Below are 19,154 nucleotides of genomic sequence, written 5' to 3'. Positions count from 1 at the left end.
GTTTTATAAACGGAATTGATAAGAAGTTGTTTGAAAGAAGAAAGAAGATTTAAAAAAAAGAAAAAAAAATGGGAGAGACTGTGATCAGGCAGACTAGAACAAAGCCATACACTAGTGATTTAGGGTGTATTTTGATCTGTTAGAAGAAACTGTATATCAAAATTTTAAAGAGAGAAGAACTTATATATATATATATATATATATATATATATATATATTATATGCCAAAAATAAGGGTAACTACTATGAAGGAATAAAATATGACTCTAAAAATGAAAAATAAAAAATGTTTTTTTAAAAAAGGGATTGATAAGATGTTGGTTGAAAAAGGGAAAAAGAAAAATTCAAAAAAAAAAACAGTTAAAAAAATTAACTTTGAAAAACTAATGAATCATGGTAAAAAGCCATGAATTCTATGTGCAGTATTCCCCTAGCGCTGGAGTTCTCCCGTTCTCCTTGATCGGAAAACTTGGTTTGGCTTGCTGGCTGTTCGTGCTGATCTTCTGGGGGAGGGGCCTGTTGCCGGTTCCCAAATGTCTTTGCCGGAGGCAGAATTGCCCCGCCCTTGTCGTCCGGGCTAAGCAAGCTGCTTGGGTTTGCTCTCAGGAGCTTTTGTTCCCTGCAAGCTCTCGTACAGCTTTGGAGGACCAGGGTGAAAATGGTGGCCTCCCACTCTCTGCCCGGAGGAGCTGAGAACTCGGGGCCCCGCTCCTCAGTGTGCCCCCAGAGAAAAGCAGTCAGTCACTTCCGTCTCCCCGGTCTCCCGCCGCACTCCATGCTCACCCGGCCTGTGACCAAGCGTTTCTATCTCTGGCACCCGACCCCATGTGGAGTCTCCAAACCCAGCAGATCCCTGCGTGCACTCCCACGCCGCTCCTCCTGGGGGAGGGAGGGGAGTCTCCCCAGCTCTGCTGCTTGTTGGGTCCCTGCTGGAGGTGCAGTGGCCCAACTGGGCCGTGGATCACAGTTTATGGCCACCCCAAGCTGCGAGCCCGCGCCTCGGCTCTGTCTCTGCAGCTGGCTTCTGCGCTCCGATACCTGGGAGCTCTGCCGCACTCAGGCACCCCCGGTCTTTCTGTGACCCCGAGGGTCCTGAGTCCACACTGTCCCGCGAGGGTTCCACTCCCCTCCCCCCCGGCTTAGCCACTGGTGTGACGTCCCTCAGTGGAACCGACTTCTAAAAATTCTGATTTTGTGCTCCGCGGCTCTATCACTTGCCAGAAGCGGCTGACGGAGGCCCCCTCCCCCGCCGTCTATCCTCCCAAATATCGCCTCGGATTCACTTCTCTGCACGTCCTACCTTCTAGCAAGTCGTCGCTTCTCCGTTCAGAGAGTTGTTGCTACTCTTTTCTTCGATCTCCTGTTGAGTTCGTAGGTGTTCAGAATGGTTTGATCCCTATTCAGCTGAATTCCTGAGGCCAGACGAAATCCAGGTCTCCTACTCCTCCGCCATCTTGCTCCGCCCCCCCAGAATGCCCATTCTTAACCATTAGTGCCTAAATGTAGGCCATGAACATGGAAAGATCCTGGGTTAACTACTTAGTTTTTTAAAAATAGAAAGAAATAGAATATTTAACTTGAGACCAAGGATTATAGCTCAAGAAGAGAATAATCAATTAAAGGTCTTTGGTTATAAGATACCACTTATACAGAAGCAAATGGGAATAAAACTCTTCATTGTAGATTCTAGGATTCATTTCCACATTCCTTCAGTTTTTTAGTGCCTAAGTACAAAGCCAGAGCCCTACATGAATCTGTATCATAAAATTCACTGTGAGCCAAAAGGACGAACATTCTTTTTGTTCACACACAGTAGTAAACCATCACATAGATTACTGTGTTAGGAAAGAAAAGGAAACAAGTGATCTTTCAACCTAAATAGTTTATAATAAATTCTATTCTGGAGGTACTGGGTCACTCTTCCTGGAGCTTTAACAAATTAAGTAGATAACTCCCATTCAATCTGTCCCTACATTTCTTAAGGCAGTACCAGTATCAGGTAAGCAACACACTGACTGTCACCAAGGCAATTTGTCTACTTCAGTCTGAGAAGTAATCAGGTGACAGCTATATTTCCTAAGACATCTATACGATGTCAATAAATTTGGTAAATTTTTGACAAAGATCAGAAGTAGATCCTGCTGCTTTTTTCTAGGAAACAAGAATGAATTTTAGTTCTGGTAGGATACCCTAAAACATTTCTAATTATGCTTTTTCTTAATGAGCACTGGTGATTGTGATGGTGGAGATGGAGGTAAGAGTACCTCAACCACCATTTGTTAAGATGTTATCACTGCCAGGCACAATACATACACCATCCCATTATTTCTCCAGACAACCTACAGCAAAGTGTTATCTTCCCTATCTCACAAGTAAGGGAACTATGACTTGGACAGATTGAGTAATTTGTCCAAGACTGCCCAGCTAGCAAGTGGCAGAACTGAGATTTGAATCTTAGCAATTATAACTCCAAATCCTAAGCTCTTTACTCCAAAGTCATCATTTTTCTTGTCCAAAATGAGAGTTTGAAGATAAAAATTTAAATAAGTAATATTCCTCATCTGTAACTTCTCTGGAACAATAGGTTTTGAACTGAACGACTGCCAATTCCTCACTAGCCAAGAGCTCCTCCTTCCTGGACAAATGTGAGAATGATTATAAGGAACCTGAATGTCTGTACACCAGCTGCACTAACACCGAAGGCCCTGAGGTGATTATTCACACATGCAAGAGGGCCCAGAGAAAAATGGGGTGTGAGTCAAGGAAAATCTCCCAAGGTCCTGAGGCAAAATAGGTCTCTTTCAATGTTATATCAAGAGAAAAAAATGTTTTAAGAGAAACAATGAATCCAAAATATATTTATATCACCTCCTGGAAAAAATAAAATAAACAAAACAATGAAATACAGATGAACAAATTAAATCTCAAAGTTGGAAGATTCTTATTCAAAATATGTAGACTTAACATTAGTACTGAAAATTATGTGCTATGTTATATATCTATACATTATATAGAAGATACCATATAGTGGCCAGGGATAATATAATGAGGCAAAAATTGAAATAATACTTTTCATTTTTTTCAAATCACGAAATTTCTAGATTTATAATGGAAAATGTCTGTATTGGTTACAAATTACCCCCAAAACTTAGGGGCTGAAATAAACATTTATGATCTCACAGTTTCTGTGGGTCAGGCCAGCTGGGAGTGGCTTAACGAGGTGAACTGGCTCAGGGCCTCTTGCCACATTGCAATCAGGAGTCAGCTAGGGATGCAGTCATATCACAAGGCCCAACTGGGGCCAAGACCCACTTTTAAGCACTCCCATAAGGGTGCCTCATGATATGGCAGCTGATTTTTCTCAGGGCAAGTGATCCCAGAGAGAATGAGAGCACCCAAGACAGAAGCTGTGGCCTTTATTTTTTTTTTTTTTTAGATTTTATTTATTTATTTGAGAGAAAGAGAGAATGAGAGATAGAGAGCATGAGAGGGAAGAGGGTCAGAGGGAGAAGCAGACTCCCTGCTGAGCAGGGAGCCTGATGTGGGACTTGATCCCAGGACTCCAGGATCATGACCTGAGCCGAAGGCAGTCGCTTAACCAACTGAGCCACCCAGGCGCCCAGAAGCTGTGGCCTTTAATCTTAGAAGGGACATACCATCATTTCTGCCATGTTAAACTCTTTGGCAGCAATTGACCAAGTCCAACTGATACTCAAGGGGAGGGAAATACACAAGGGTGTGAATTCTAGGAGTTGTGAATCAATGGGGGCATCTTAGAAGATGCCTTGGAGCACCTGGGTGGCTCAGTTGTGTCAGTTAAGCACCTGACTCTTGGTTTTGGCTCAGGTCATGATCTCAGGGTCATGAGATTGAACCCCATGTTGGGCTCTGTGCTCAATGTGGAGTCTGCTTGAGGTTCTCTCTCTCCCCACTGCCACTCCCCCTGCTCCTTCTGCCCCTCCCCCTGCTCTCTCTCAAATAAACAAATCTTAAAAAAAAAAAATAAGCTGTCTTCCACAACCTCTTTTCTGTTTTGATTTTAAATCCAAAGACTAAGTGATTTGTGATAAGAGACATATTACAAAGGGTGTGCTTATCTACCACTCGTCTTTATTTTTTTTTCATTTCAAATGTTTAAATGTCTCTTCACCCAAATGGGCATAGTGAACAGAACTTTGCTCCTTCCTTATAAATATTCTTATTCCTCTCGATTTGTTAGCTGTTCACTCAGTCAGGTGCAGGGAACAGTCTTCCAGAAGACAGGGTAGAATATGATTTTTAGTCTCTAAGTCTTATTTTCCATTGATCTCAGCATATAGACATACTTTTGGTAATATACACATACACATACATACTGCTTGTGTTTTGGAACACAATCATAAATTAGAATGCAGAATGTCAAGTTTGATTAGCAAGAAATTTTCAGAAATCTATTTAAGAGAAAAATTTCATTATTTTTATATGCCATAGTCCTTCTTAATAAGCACATTAAAAATGGAAAAAAGATTTGTATAAACTTTATTACATAAATCTATCTGATGATGGAATTAAGTAAAATAAAAAAAATTATAGCACTTCTTTGTGATGTCAGAATGCAAATTACTTGATTCCAATTAGGCAGTATTTATAGTCAGCAGTTCTAACTACTTTTCCTGTACTGCTTACCTATTCAAAGCCTAATGTATCCTCCTCAAAGTATTATTAGGGAAAAAATAACTTAGATTTTTTTAAAAATCTACACTTATTTTAGGTAAGCAAATGATTAAAAATGTATTGTGTGTTCAGTTTATCCTAGTTCCTTATAAACATTTTTCAAACTGACTACTATCAAATTATTTTTATACTGTTGCTTAAAGGAAGTTGCTTGAAATGTTCACCAATAGAATACCTCCTCTGCAGACTCTCAAAAAAAGGCATTATCCTCAATCTGCTACTTTGAGAAAGACAATCCAGGCTATAAAAATGTCACAATTAACCAGTTATGATTGCTGCTGAAATGATTTCTTAATTAGGATTGGCTGAGCTCTGGCTCCATGGAAGGACTCAGCAGTGGCATGTGCTTTTATACACAGCCCTCAAAGCCTCCCGATTATTAGCTATAAAAGGAATCTTAAAAACCTGATTCCAAAAGGCATCTGCAGTAGTCCCTTAAAAGAATTTAGATCATAACAAGCAATCCTAATTTGGTCTTGTGTCACTACCTCAACAAGAGTGTTTCCCACACATGGCTGTATCTTGAGAGACTCTTATTAAGACTCTGAATATCCTAAAAGTGTTGCCATCATTTTTGCCAGGGCTAAGGGCTATAATATTATTTCTCTAGGACTAACTTGTAAGTTATAACAAATGAGTGAGGGCGTGGGGAGGGTGATTATATACTTGTGTTATTTATTGCCATTAACTGCTTATCTAATCAGAACACATGCAGGAAGAGAGCCACACAGGTGTGTTTTCACAGAGCAGAGAATGAAGGGAAAAGCTTGCCGCACTGGCTGAGAGAACCACCGAAGAGGCTGCCCAGGGGAGCGAGAGGATCCAAGGGAACCTGGAGAGTCACGCCCAATGAAGAGAAGGCATAGAAAAGGAGAGGGGTGGGGAGGATAAAAAGTACAAAAAGATAGTCTTCTCATTTTCTACTTTTGCCCAGGATTGGCGTTCAGGGGCATTTAGAACAAAAAGTCTAATAGCACAGACAGGGGTCTTAGAAATTGGGAAAGGCAGGAAGAGATGCAAGAAACCCTAATTCCAGATGCTGTATGCTTATTTACTTACTGTCTAGTCTTTTCACACCATCCCTTAATCTGGAAAAAAAAATAATTATGTTTACATGGTGTGCTGTGTAAACATAAGAGCCTTAACTAATTTTTGATCCGGTTTTTGATGTCTCATCTATTACAGAAGTGGTTTGTATTTATGTTTTATGTTCTATATTTAGACTACAGTCCAAAGATTTCTGCACTACAAAAGGTACACAGACATCATTTTAAATTTGTCTAGGGTTCAGGGGAAAAACACATGCATATATCACCACTTTTTTACAACTAGGATCAAATGTCAGGTACAGATAAACTTGTTTCCTTAATCTTGATAGAACAACAAGTAAATAAATCAAAATTAGATTTGACTAGATTAGAAACAGGGCCCATTCTCAAGTGACCAGTGATGTCAGGGAAGCTACAGTGTCCTGATTCTTTATTTTTTCACATGGACAGAGGGCTATGAAGGTAATTCAAGTGAGAAAAACTTTCTCTAAGACCCTCTCCTCCCCCCAGCTTTCAGTGTGGGAGGCTGAGAAGACTTACATTCTAGCAATAGAGGGGGTGTAAATTATGATTGTAAATTATAATTTTTAAAGAGTAAAAAATTACTCTTTAATTTTAATGTAAATTAAAGAGTAATTTACAAACTACTCTTAAATAGACTGGCTTAAAAGTAGTTTATGATCATGATACTCTGCTCATGGCTTTTCAGTTTGGTACCTTGGGCTGGGTTCAGCTGGATGGTTTTTCTAGTCTGAACTAGGCTCACTACATCTGCAGTCACTTTTCAAGTCAACTCGGGACAGCTGGTCTAGGGGAGCCTCAGCTGAGATATTTCATCTGTTCCATGTGGTCTCTCATCCTCCAGCTGGTGGGGCTAGGCTAGTTCCATGGTAGCAACAAGGTTCTGAGAAAGTAGTTAGAAGTGAACAAGGCCTCTTGAGGTCCACACACACATCACTTCTACCACACTCTATTGGCAGCCCAGAGTCAAAGGGCAGGGAAAAAGATTCCATTTCTTAAAGGAAGGTGTTGCAAAGAATTGTGGCCATTTTTGCAATTTACCACAAAATCTTTGAGGATTCTGTTTAGGAAAGCATACCCATTCTATTGGGCCAGAATACCTAGTAATGTTAAATCAAGTGCCCCCTCTAGAAAACCTAGTTAATATAGCTTTGAATCCTTCCCATAGTGACTAGCACATGGTACCTACTCAAACAAGTACTGGAAACGATAACTTAAAAATTTTTACTTTTATCATAAAAAATTAAGATCAAAACAATTGGAAAATTAAAAAAAGAAACCAATTAAATGCAGTAATTTAATACATCCCAATTATTGAACTTCAAGTATTTCTTGTGTTCAACAAAGCACCAGTAGCAATAATATCCTGAAAGCATGTTGTCACAAAATTCTTGATGATATATTCAGGTGCCTGTTAAAGGGTTTGAAGTTCTATGCAGAATTTTCTTCCTTCTAGGTTGGATTTCTTGATAACGATCATGATACATCTACTTATTGTCTACGTGCAGGCACCATACTTTGTGCTTTAAAATGTTTATCTCAATTATCCTTACAGCCCTGTGAGACAGTTATAACCCATTTTCTGATCAAGATCCCAAGGTTTAGAGTGTTAAGTAACTTTGCCAGATTCACCCAGCTTGTAAGTGCCAGGGTGAAGAAATGAACCCAGGATTCTAAAGCTGATAACTGCTGCAATTCAGCTTCTCCAAACATTTACTTATTGATGTCAAAGTCTAGTTAACTAAACAAAACTGATCAGGGAACATTCACAGCATTAATAATTAACACTGATTAAGCACTTGCTAACTATGCTAAGCGTTTACATGCATTGCTTTATTTAATGACACAATAACTCAATAAGGAAGTATTATCCATGTTTTATAGATAAGCTCCCTGAAGCTAAGAAAGCTAAGAAACTTGTCCAAATGTCTAGGGGAGTATCAAACTGGGATTCAAACCTCTGTCTGGAGCCATCAAAGTCTGTTCTGTGGCCTCTAAAGTCCCTAACTGTGCTCCACCAGAGTGGGCAACAGTGGGCCACAGGATGATCCTATTCTGTGGCTTGACTTCCATCTGGTCCATGAGAAGGTACCAACAAATAACATCTCTATTGTTTTTACCTGTGACATCTTAAAAGCAATATGGATATTAAGCCATCAAAATCTGTCTTGCCTTCTCTACCTTTAATTTCTCTTGGGTTAATTTTCTATTCTGCTATCACTGGCACAGTCTAACACACAGCAATATTTGAATATTTGTGAAACCTATTTTCAATTTGTTGCAGTAATTAAAAGGTCAAAATCTGTAACTCCTCTTAGAATCCTTTGGCAACTTGCCATTTTCCAAAAAAATGAGTCCTACATTTCTTCACCTGGAGATCACATGACTTAGGTAGAGTGAAGTGGAAGAGGTCTGAGTCTAAAGCTAACAGAAGAATGAGTAGAATGAGAAAAGGATCCTCTAAAAATCAAGTAAGGGATACTGCAAGGTTAATTTTCCTTTACAATTTTTCTAAAGAGCCTTTGAAATATCAGTAGTCTGTGATACTGTGTAGAGTATCTTCTCAGAATAGACTCTGATACATGAGAGATCTTCAGAAAAGTATACTTCAGCCCACAAAATTCAACAGTCCTACTTTGGCATGTGTGCTAGACTGAAGTAATGATCCCAGTTGTTCATTGTCTGGTAGCAGGATTAAACATTCACAACCCTCTCCATAAGCTCGCAGTCACCAGAATGGACTTCTCTCTTTGACTTGAGTTTGGACACATGGCTGCTGTGGCATAAGCAGAGGCATAAAATGTGATCCTACAGGTGGGCATGCCCTCTCCTGCTCTAGCCTTTGCTTAAGGGATCCCATGATCTAAAGAGGATGAAAGATATATGGAGTTAAAGTAGTTCCAATCCACAACCTGGAGCCAAACCCAGCCTACACAAACTAGACCCCAGTGTGAAATTTCCTCCTCTACTTCAAGAGATGATATCGTGTAATAAATAAGAATCAGGGTTAGGATAGAGAAACAGATCCTTAACAGCAGGCTCAGTGACACACTTCCTCAATTTAAACCTGTAACAGGTACTGCAGATCATGTACCTTGGCTTTATTTTAGAAGAGTCAAACTGAAAATGTTAATGGTGTGGATAACAAATGTTTACCGACTTTTCCCTTTTCACCGACTTTTCCCTTTGTTCATGCTATTTATTCTTCCTGTAGTGCCCTCTTTGCCTAATGAAATCTTATTCATCCTATAGGAGTTAGTTTGAATGCTGTTTCCTCCATAAAACACTCCCAAATCCACCCAAGTTAATTACTTCTGCTTCGGAGACTTCATAATAGTTGTCTGTATTCCTGTGATTGCAGTGCTGCTCAAAAATGTGGCAATTTGTGAACTACTGGTTATTAGTCTGTGGTGAGACATATAAAGAAACTGAGAAAAAGCTATGAGGAATTATCAGCAGTAATTTTATGGCTGATGCAGTTAATAATTTTTTAATTGGCCTTGTCTTTGTCTTTTTTTCTTTTAATAATTCATTTTTATTATTTTTTTAAAATATTGGCCCATGACAGACTCAGAGTTTAAAAAAACATGGTTCCTCATCACAGCTATTTTGAGCAATCCAGTGTTACCACACTTCATTCTACCCAACACTGCAGTTAACTTACATATCTGCCCTACACATCTGTTCAGTTTGCTTGCCTGCCTTCTTTTATCGACCAAAGCTGACATCAGAGTGTTTTGGGGATACAAACTCAACAGGTGACATTGATAGAAATGGAGTTTTTGTAATCTTACATTTAAATTGCCCTTTTAAAATTCTCTATGAAAAACAGAGGGTAACTTTGTTTAACTCCCAATTACTTTTATTGTAGGCTCTTACCTCATCAAGGAAAAAATATTCTTTACCTTTACTTTGTGACTCACTCTATCAAGACTTTCAGAGGTTATATTTATAGAAACAAAAATCCACCTAACATATGCAAGATCATTTTGCAATGAAACATGCTATCACTTTATATTCAAACAAAGCAAGGGCAAGTTCACTGCAGCTACAGACTTATGAATGGACTCAGCACCAAGGCATTTGTGCTGGGCTTTCGGCCTCCTTTTTGCTAGGCTTGCTGCTTAGATAAGAAGCTGTGCAACAGACCACCTGAAACCTCTTTTATAGTTTTGCACGGTGGCCAGAATGTCACAGTAATAAACACAGGCTGAGTCATTTGTGATTTGAGGATGATCCAGCATTTCAGAGATTAAATATATTTGTTAGCAGCAGACTCTCCGTCATGTGGCAGATGAGATCTCAGCAGTCCTCAATGCCTGGCTTCGCACACAGCTTCCCCTTCATGCCTTGGTCAAACCCGAGAAGTCCTGCATTCTTAGGAGACTACATAAGGACCAGACAAACTGGGAATCTTAAACTATGCTCTTCTCCTTTTTAGAATATGACCAAAATAAAAGCAGCAATACCTGGAATCAACTAATTTTTATAGCTATGTACTACTCAGTGTGACAGAAACGAAGTACTTCCATAGCATGTTCTCAAAATATACCTCATGAATTTCTTGTGGTTCTTTTTTCTATCACCTTCTGTTCTTTCCTAATATTTTTGTCATAGGCAATGAGTAGTGATTATAGTGGTTGATTGAGAAGGAAGGAAGAGAAAAGCAATTAAGAAGTCATTTTAGGGACACAGCATGAACTTGCATTAGAAAATTATAATCATGCATACTCTTATCTCTCTAATTCCCTATTATTTAAGTAGGGGGTTGAGTAGATTGGATACTTAGGAAAAAAAAGTGAGACAATTCTAAATATGATGAGCTCTTTTATAGGAAAGTCAAAGACTGGAGCTGGACAGCTGAAAAGCATAATCTCTACACTTAATCCTCTAATAACAATACTTAAGGCAAATTTTAATACATGGATATTTACTCAAAGAGCAGGGGTGAACTTATCAAGTTATTTTTCCTTAAAATCTTGAAAATCTATGACGTTCTGAAACCTGTTTTCTATTTGGTTAGTTTTCCTCCCTCAAAAAAGTTGATTTCATAATTCATAATTTATATAATGTTCCCTGAATCTCACTACCTCGTAAAGAGCAAAATAATTTCCCGTAGGTACTGTATATCAATGATCTAATGAGCAGATTTTAAAAAATCATAGTTTGATGGCAGTAGTTAGTTACCAAACAAAGACTAGTAATGACTGCAAACAGAAAACACAATCCAGGGATGCCTGGGTGGCTCAGTCGGTGAAGTATCTGCCTTTGGCTCAGGTAGTGGTCCCAGGGTCCTGGGATGGAGCCCTCATGGGGCTCTTTGCTCAGCAGGGAGCCTGCTTCTCCCTTGCCTGCCACTTCCCCTGCTTGTGCGCTCTCTCTCTCTGACAAATAAATAAATAAAATCTGTAAAAAAAGAAAGAAAGAAAACAATCCAGGAATGACTCTTGTAGGGCATTTGTAAACAGGAAGAAGACTTAGTTGTGTAACTTTGTAAGTGTAATGTAACTAATTATAGCCTTATCCATTTATGAGCTTTTTCACATTCTGATACATAAAAGCTGCTTTCTCATTCCTTTTACATTTGCCAGTAACATAAATAAGTACAAATTCCTAATTGCAAAGTTTGCAAAACCAGGAGCCAATACTATGAATTACCACTAAAAATGCCTCTTCTCTATGTTAGAATTCTAGTGTACTGCTGACCTGTAAGCAGTTTTATATATTTTATTATATTAATGGGTATAATCCCAGTTGTGCTTTTGATCATTTATTTTGATATTTACTATTTTGCTCTATCATTCCTTTTAAGAGTGTAAATTCTATGACACAACGTACCATACCTTTTCTGCTCATACTATACTCACAAAGTCTAGAACAGTGCTTGGCACATGAAGTACCATAATTTTTATTTATTTATTTATTTTTATTTTTTTTTAAGATTTTATTTATTTACTTGAGAGAGAAATGAGAGAGAGAGAGAGCATGAGAGGGGGGAGGGTCAGGGGGGGAAGCAGACTCCCCGCTGAGCAGGGAGTCCAATGTGGGACTCGATCCCGGGACTCCAGGATCATGACCTGAGCCGAAGGCAGTCACTTAACCAACTGAGCCACCCAGGCGCCCTGAAGTACCATAATTTTTAAATAAATCATCTTATTTTGGGAGCGATAACTTTTAAAGACAACAAAAACTCCATTATTTTTTCATTTTCCTGTAATTATTGAGGAAAGTGACATATCACATCTAGGATTATCTCACCTATGCTAATGGAGCAGTTTATTATGCATTTGAAACTTCATACTACACATTTAAAATAATTAAACTTAATGTCTTCAAATATTTCACAAATCTTATAAAGGTAAATTAAGTAAAAACAAGTTGAAAATAGCTAAGATTTATTAAAAAATTGTTTAACTTCTAGGTTTCCTCATGGAATTCACAGAACTGCATAACATTATACATCATACTATTATTAAAATCACACATATTGACATATTCTTGGTTTGTGTGATTTTTAAGCACTGTGGAACATTATTATACTTGTAGACTACTACTAATATTTATCAAAGTCACAAAGAGTCACAGGGTTTGAAGAAATCTTAGAAATCACTTGGTTCCCCTATTGATTTTAATAGATATGGAAATTGAGAACCAAAGTGGCCAACATCACAAAAACTAGAGTGGACCAAATCTACTAACTCAGTTGAGAGTGATGCCATCAACATCATACTGATAAATGGAAGTGAGAAAGCTGATATACTACAGATCTCTTCATATACAACAGGTCTTTACATATACTGGGTACTTAACTGAATTTTTCTATTTTCTGAACACACTGTGGTATATGGTTTGTAAAAAAAACATATTCAAGTTAACGTGGGGCCAAATTGTATTCCTACTTATAGTTCTCAGAACAAAGAACATCGTAAGTAGTCCTCTTGAGCCAATTTATCATTCTCTCCCTACTAAGTAGGCCTCTCAGAGTAACGCTTGTTGCTCTCTGATGGTCCATGAGGTTAATTCTATGCTCACTATGCTGGTATAATCCCAGAGCTCATGGAGAACCTCGTGAAACAGTTGATCATTTTGGTGTTTCCCATTGCTTCTTTTATTTATTTAATTTTTTTATTAACATATAATGTATTATTTGTTTCAGGGGTACAGGTCTGTGATTCATCAGTCTTACACAACTCACTGTGCTCACCATGGCATCCCACTGCTTCTCAATAGATCTTCTTGTATCAAGAATGGGAAATTTAAAACAATAATGATAACGACAACAACAACAACAACAAACAGTTCTCCTCCCAGCAGTGATTAATTTCTTTTTTAAACTGAGCTATTCTTAGCTATCTGGTCTGCTGGTCCAGTGGCACTCTGAGCACTCTGCTACTGGGGGAAAGAAAGGTTTAGCCTATCATGCGATGTATGAGGCTTTCTATCAACTCAGCTTCAGCAGATAGACAATTCTACAGCCCAACCCATGAGTGCCTCGATACAATTCCAGATGTCACTAATATCTGCAAGCACAGAGCCAAATGCTGGGTCACTATTATTCAAGGACGATATTAAGTAGCTAGGAGGCAGCATTACCATTGCTCCCAACAAAAGTTGGAAAGTTGGAAGAATCCTAGAGGCTATGGTCCAGGATATTATTGGAGCTTATAAAATTTCTTTGCCGGTAAAAGTCTCTGAGAAGTCCCTTTTCACAATACGTTTACTTTATTTAGACTTTGTGTCTGTCCAAAGAATGTCTATGGCAACTTACACGAAAGGGCAAATATACAACATGGATAAAGTATAAATAAAATATAGAAAACCAGTAGGGTGGTAATTTTATTGGAATAGAAACCACTTCCTCCAAATAATTCCTTAAAACAAAAATTTTGAAATGCACTTTATTTCTCTTTTTATATTAGGGTAATTCATTTAACGTATATTTAGCAAACAAGGCAATGATATAAGAGGACTTAGGGGCTAGATGATGGAGAAGCATGGTTCTGAAGACTATGGTTCAAGATCATAGGTTAATCTGAAACTGCCAGAACCTATCTAAACCTGCTTCTGTTGTCCTTAAAATGAAGCTAAGGTCTACTTCATAAGATTGCTTTGGACAGCAAACAAAACTATACAAGTATAAATAGGATAGGAATTCACTGCTCAAGAAGCTTGCAATCTAGGTAAAAAGAAAATCATAATCTAGAGGGAGAAAGGAATGAATGTCCTAAGAGTTAGAGATAACACGCTTTGGGAATTCAGAAGAGATATTGCACCTAGCTAGGAACAAGAAGAAAGATTTCCTGGGGGACAGGGCATGGTGGGGAGGAGGGGAGTGTCTTGAAGGATGAGTAATATTTAGTATTGTAGATGAGAAAGCGAAGTCAAGGGGTGAGGTGATGGTACCCAGTAACAGCCAGCAGAGATAAATCCCCAATTCTACTTCATAGGAGAGGATAAAGGAACAAAATCAATAGAAAACCTACTACAGTTCTATTCAAACCAATATTCAGGGCAAGTTAGAGAAAGTGACTTTTCATAACCAATTAATGTAATGAATCACCCCATGTGTTAGCAGAGATAAAAGCCCAGTCGAGGACCACTTCACTTTCTTCTGTACTTGTTCTGAGAGACTGAGTGAGTGCCTCTAAGGCAGAGCCCTGGCAGTACCCTGCCCTCCCATTACCCCCAGCTTTGCCAATGATTCTCGCAGCAAGAATGGCTTCAAGCCGAGAATCCAACTGTAGATTTGAACATCCAGGTCACCATTTACTTGCCTTTTCTGCTTCAATCAAGGGCCACCTAAGAGAAAAGTCTCGTTCTAATTCCTAATGGAAATCATCTTTGTGGTTCAGTACTCTTGCCAACTGCAACCACGTGGTTTCACTGTGTTTCTCTGGCTAATGACAGCAGCTTTCAAAACAAGTTTGGATGCTGAGAAAGGGGATTTTTTCGTGACCTATGATTGTAAAAGTGCATCTCATCTTTTTAAAATAAAATTAAAGAAACAAGGAAGAAAGTCCTAGGAAAAATATGTAAGGCGTTAGGAAGGATCAAAAGACAAAGGTTAGAAAGGAGGCGAGAAATGAATAAGGAGTAAAATGAAAAGCTCTGCAGCAATTCCAGGCAGCCTAAGGGAAATTATGGGACTTCTCCTTCTCTCTGGTATGTTTTTAAAGGAAAAAAAAAGTGATTCTCATGGGAGAGTAACACAGAAAGGAAAGAGGAAAAGAGCTGGCTGTGGGCCATGATTTACCATTCACCCCAAAGTGAGACTCTGTTTCTGCTTCTCAGAGGCCATTGTTTTTTCCAAGCAGACACGGGCTCTATTACACAAAGTCAATTACAATGAAGAGACATAAAACTTAAGGAAGAGATCTAGACAAGTAACTCAGAAGACAGGGCACAGACATAAAAGTCAAATTCCACTCTAAAATATTATTAAAACAAAAACTCTGTATAACCAAACTAGCTTCACATCCTAGCAACAGCTCGCTTGCTTCAAACAAAACAAAATATAGTAAAATCTAATTATAAAAATCCCTTGTTTTTGTGATGGTGGGTTTTAACTGGTAATTACTCTAAATTTGTGCAAATGATGTGGACACCCAAGTTCTCCTTTTATAAACCAAGAATCCTATAGTAGTATCATCTGCCTAAGTTGTTAAGGACAACCCTCTTTAAATCTTTTTACACAAAATGTTAATGGGAAAAAAAGGTAACATTTTTCATCTGCCTGGGGAAAATCTGTCATGAAATCAAGAGTGTAAGAGTTTTAGAAGGAAAAAAATGCCACATATCTTAAAATTGACGTCAAAACAGTTTTATTTAAATGGTTGTGTCTCTGTTCCAGCTTCCAACCTGGCTTTTTTAAAGGTACGTTCAAACGATTACTTTACTTGTATACCCAAGCCAAAAAGAAGGGAGACTTGAAAACTAGCTACCAAAATAAGGTGAGAAGGCTCTGCTAGTAGATCAGAGATAAAATCTTATGTTTCCTTCTTCCAGTGTGTTGGAAAACAATTTCCAAAAGGAATGCAAGTTTCTGAGATTCTGGCTAAACCTATAAAATCTATTCCTGGAATCTCCAAACTTTTTGTACTGGGAAACTTTTTGTTAAACCCATAGAACGTCAAGCCTGTCAAGGGTCCTACAAAGGCACAGAGAGAGGGTTATGGTTGGCAGTAAAATTGGACATTTTCGGGGTCCTTTAGTAGTTTCCAATTTACTGGTTGAGGACTCTGCCCTGAGGATCAGCAGCGATGACAAGGTAGTGAAACAAAGATTTGTCAATGTCATGGGATTGCAAGAGCTTTAAATTCATAGAATCCTTTTTCTCTGGGGTGGAGGAAGGACAGGAGGAGGATTAGAGAAACGGGTGAGATTCTTGGATGAAAAGATAGCCTTTTAGACTAAAGGGGAGATGAAGGAGAAAAATTATACCATATATCAAGGGCTTTTTTAAAATCATAATCCACATTTTAAAACTAAGGAAATTGTTTATAACTAATGTCTGATTTTTTCCCTTGTAAGGACACTGATTCTTAACTTTGGACTGACTTTCTTTCTCAGAATTACCTTTTCTTTATCTCAAATAATTTCAAAATCACTTTTAAATGTTGACCCCCCCCCACCTTTTAAGTACATTTCCTTTTTCAGACCAGTTTTATGTTCACAGCAAAATTGAGCACAAGGTACGGAGTTTCCATATAACTCCCTGCCCCCCTATCTCCCACATATCTTCCCACAGTATCAATCTCCCACACCAAAGTGGTACCTTTGTTACAACTGATGAGCTTACACTGACACGTCACTATCCCCCAAAGTCCAGAGTTTATTTTAGGACTCATTCTTGGTGTTGTTCATTCTATGCATTTTTACGCATATATACTGACACGTAGCTACCATCGTAGGTAGCATACAGAATAGTTTCACTGCCCTAAAAAATCCTGTGCTTCACCTATTGATCCTTTCCTCCCCCAAAGGGTGCTGACTCTTAAAAAGTAGTTTTTGCATCAATATTTATAAGCACAGTCAAGACCTCCCAAATTTTAGACAGGCATTAAATTAAGTAGCGCTTACCCACTTGAAAAAATAAGCAGTGTTCAGCAACAGAAGGCTAACTAAGCAGCAAACAAAATGCTTTCCTAGTGGCAAGCAAGATTAACAAAAAATGTGTCATTTAAAAGCACAAGAATAAGAAACCAAAAGGGAAGAGATTAGAATGCAATCACATTACTCTCATAAATTACATGTTTTCCTGTCATTAGATTCCCTTTAGAGTACTGGTTCTAGTCATAAGTGATAAACTGTTTTTCTACTGCAAGTTTTTATGTTTCAACAGCTTTCTAACCTAATATTTTGCATTCGCCTACATTTTCTTTCTTTTTTTTTTTAAAGATTTTATTTATTTATTCATGAGAGACAGAGAGAGGGAGAGGGAGAGAGAGAGAGAGAGAGAGAGAGAGAGAGAGAGAGAGGCAGAGGGAGAAGCAGGCTCCCAAGGAGCAGGAAGCCTGACGCAGGACTCGATCCCAGGACTCCGGGATCATGACCTGAGCCGAAGGCAGACGCTCAACCATCTGAGCCACCCAGGCGCCCTCGCCTACATTTTCAAAAATCCAATCCTGGGCATGAAACAGAATTAATGCTCAAGTTAAGAACTCTGTCTTTTAGAAGATGAAATAATAGCAATACTGGCAATCATAGTGGACAAGAGAAGAAAATTAGGTTCTATTTTTCTCTCCTTTCTCTCTCCCCACAAAACTTCCTTCCCTATCTGATAAGGGACAGCTAGCTTAAATTTACCGCAAAGTAAACAGGAGCAATTCCCTGGAATGAGACCTTTCACAAAGAATGTTACACTGGAATGTGACATCAGCATTCCTTCTGAGTCACAGTCTGGTGCCCACCTCTTTCTCCCAGGAGACGTGAGGCTCCCATAACCAGGGAGCAGCTCAGGTAGGGCTGTGGGTCCTGAAGCCCCCGGGGTGGGACGGCACAGAGGGCGTAGGGGGTGGGGGGACAGCCGGGCGGGAAACGTCTCCTGACGCTAAACCACTAGTGACAATAACCCCTTTGGGGCTAGCTGCCGAAGAGGAAGAACGTTTTCTTTGAGAGATAAAGCACTAAGAGGAAGACAGTGCATGGGAAGTCAATAATGAATGACCAAAAAAAGAAAAAAAAAATCACTTCTCAACGCTATCACCAGCCGCGAGTGCGAAGGAAGTGCATTAAATCAGCACTCACTTTTGAGAGCCGTGGGCGGCCAGGGTGGGAGGGGAGGAGGTCTGAGCTGTCAAAGTCACATCAGTGCTCCTAAACCACAAAGGCTTAATAAAGTTGAACTTCCTGAGACAGGAAGAAGTGTCACGATCTCGCCCGAACTCGCCCTGCCCTCATCCTTCTCTTTTGGGGAGGCACAGGCGCAGCTGAAACATACTAAGTAAAGTTTCAAACACCTCCAACCGTTGGACGTGGTTAGACAGGGAGAAATGTCCCGCGTCCGCTCCCGCTCTCGCGCCCGACTCTCCGTCGCTCCCGGATTTCAGGAGTTAGGGGTGCTGCTAGGTACCCCCTCTACCGGGAGAGGCGGGTACCGTGGCCAGCGGTACCGGAGACCCGGAGCCGGCTCGCGCCGGGCGTCCCGTGAGCCCCACCCGCCGCCCGCAGCCAGGGGGAGGCTCCCCGCGCAGGTGAAGCGGCTGCTGCCAGTCGCCCGCGCCCTCCTACCTTCTTCACTTTGGCCTCCAGGTCCATGTTTGTGTGTCAAAGGAGTTCTTCTGCCGTCCAGGATCTCACGCCGAGGATCGCCTGGCCTCCGGCTTCGCTGCGGGTACTGGGGAGGACCTGTGGGGGTTCCAGCGCCGCTGCCGGAGCCACTCGCCCGGCGCCGTCAAACTTCCGCCGCCCAGTCGGCCGCATTCAGCCTGCAGCGGGGATCCGGGAACAAAGAGGCCCAGGCAGCCAATGGCAGCGTGGCAGCCGGCCAGCCGCCAATCACCGAGCGCCGCACGCACCTTCGCGGCCCGAGCTGGTCGCAGGCAAGGTGAGGGGCGGAGTCGCGTTCTGGTAACGCAGGCCTGGGCTCCGTCCATGCACTGTGCGTGTGCAGATCCTCTCGAGAAGAAACTGAGGCCCACCCAGCCTCCAGCTGAAGATGAGGAAGACCCCTTTCCATTCTGGCAGCTGGTACCTGTGTTTGCCTGGGACCTTAGATATGTGTCCTGGGGAGTCCTTATCTCACTGCTTTAGCTTCTTGGTTTATTTTCAGAGCAAAGAGAAAGACATGAAGTTGTGGAGACCGTTAAGAATTTCTGTGATGGTCATTGCAGCCCCACTTTCACTATTGAGTTGTAGAGGTGGCCGTTTCTC

At 40.2% G+C, this 19,154-nt stretch overlaps 1 protein-coding gene across 1 annotated transcript in view; it reads right to left on the bottom strand.

Moving 5' to 3' along the window:
* TES (testin LIM domain protein) overlaps nt 1–18,726 on the bottom strand; it is a 53,787-nt gene extending 35,061 nt beyond the window's left edge. Inside the window, exon 1 of the mRNA XM_028104863.2 lies at nt 18,513–18,726. Coding sequence (XP_027960664.1) covers nt 18,513–18,539 — 27 coding nt within the window. The 5' untranslated portion in view covers nt 18,540–18,726. The remainder of the gene's footprint in view (nt 1–18,512) is intronic.
* Between the last annotated feature and the right edge of the window lie 428 nt (nt 18,727–19,154).

Source organism: Eumetopias jubatus, unplaced genomic scaffold, assembly GCF_037043125.1.
Source record: "Eumetopias jubatus isolate StellerSeaLion01/CBP00866 unplaced genomic scaffold, mEumJub1_p1.0 scaffold_14, whole genome shotgun sequence".
NCBI classification, from domain to species: domain Eukaryota; kingdom Metazoa; phylum Chordata; class Mammalia; order Carnivora; family Otariidae; genus Eumetopias; species Eumetopias jubatus.
The sequence above is the reverse complement of the archived record's forward strand: the minus strand, read 5'-3'. Positions and strand labels throughout refer to the sequence as shown.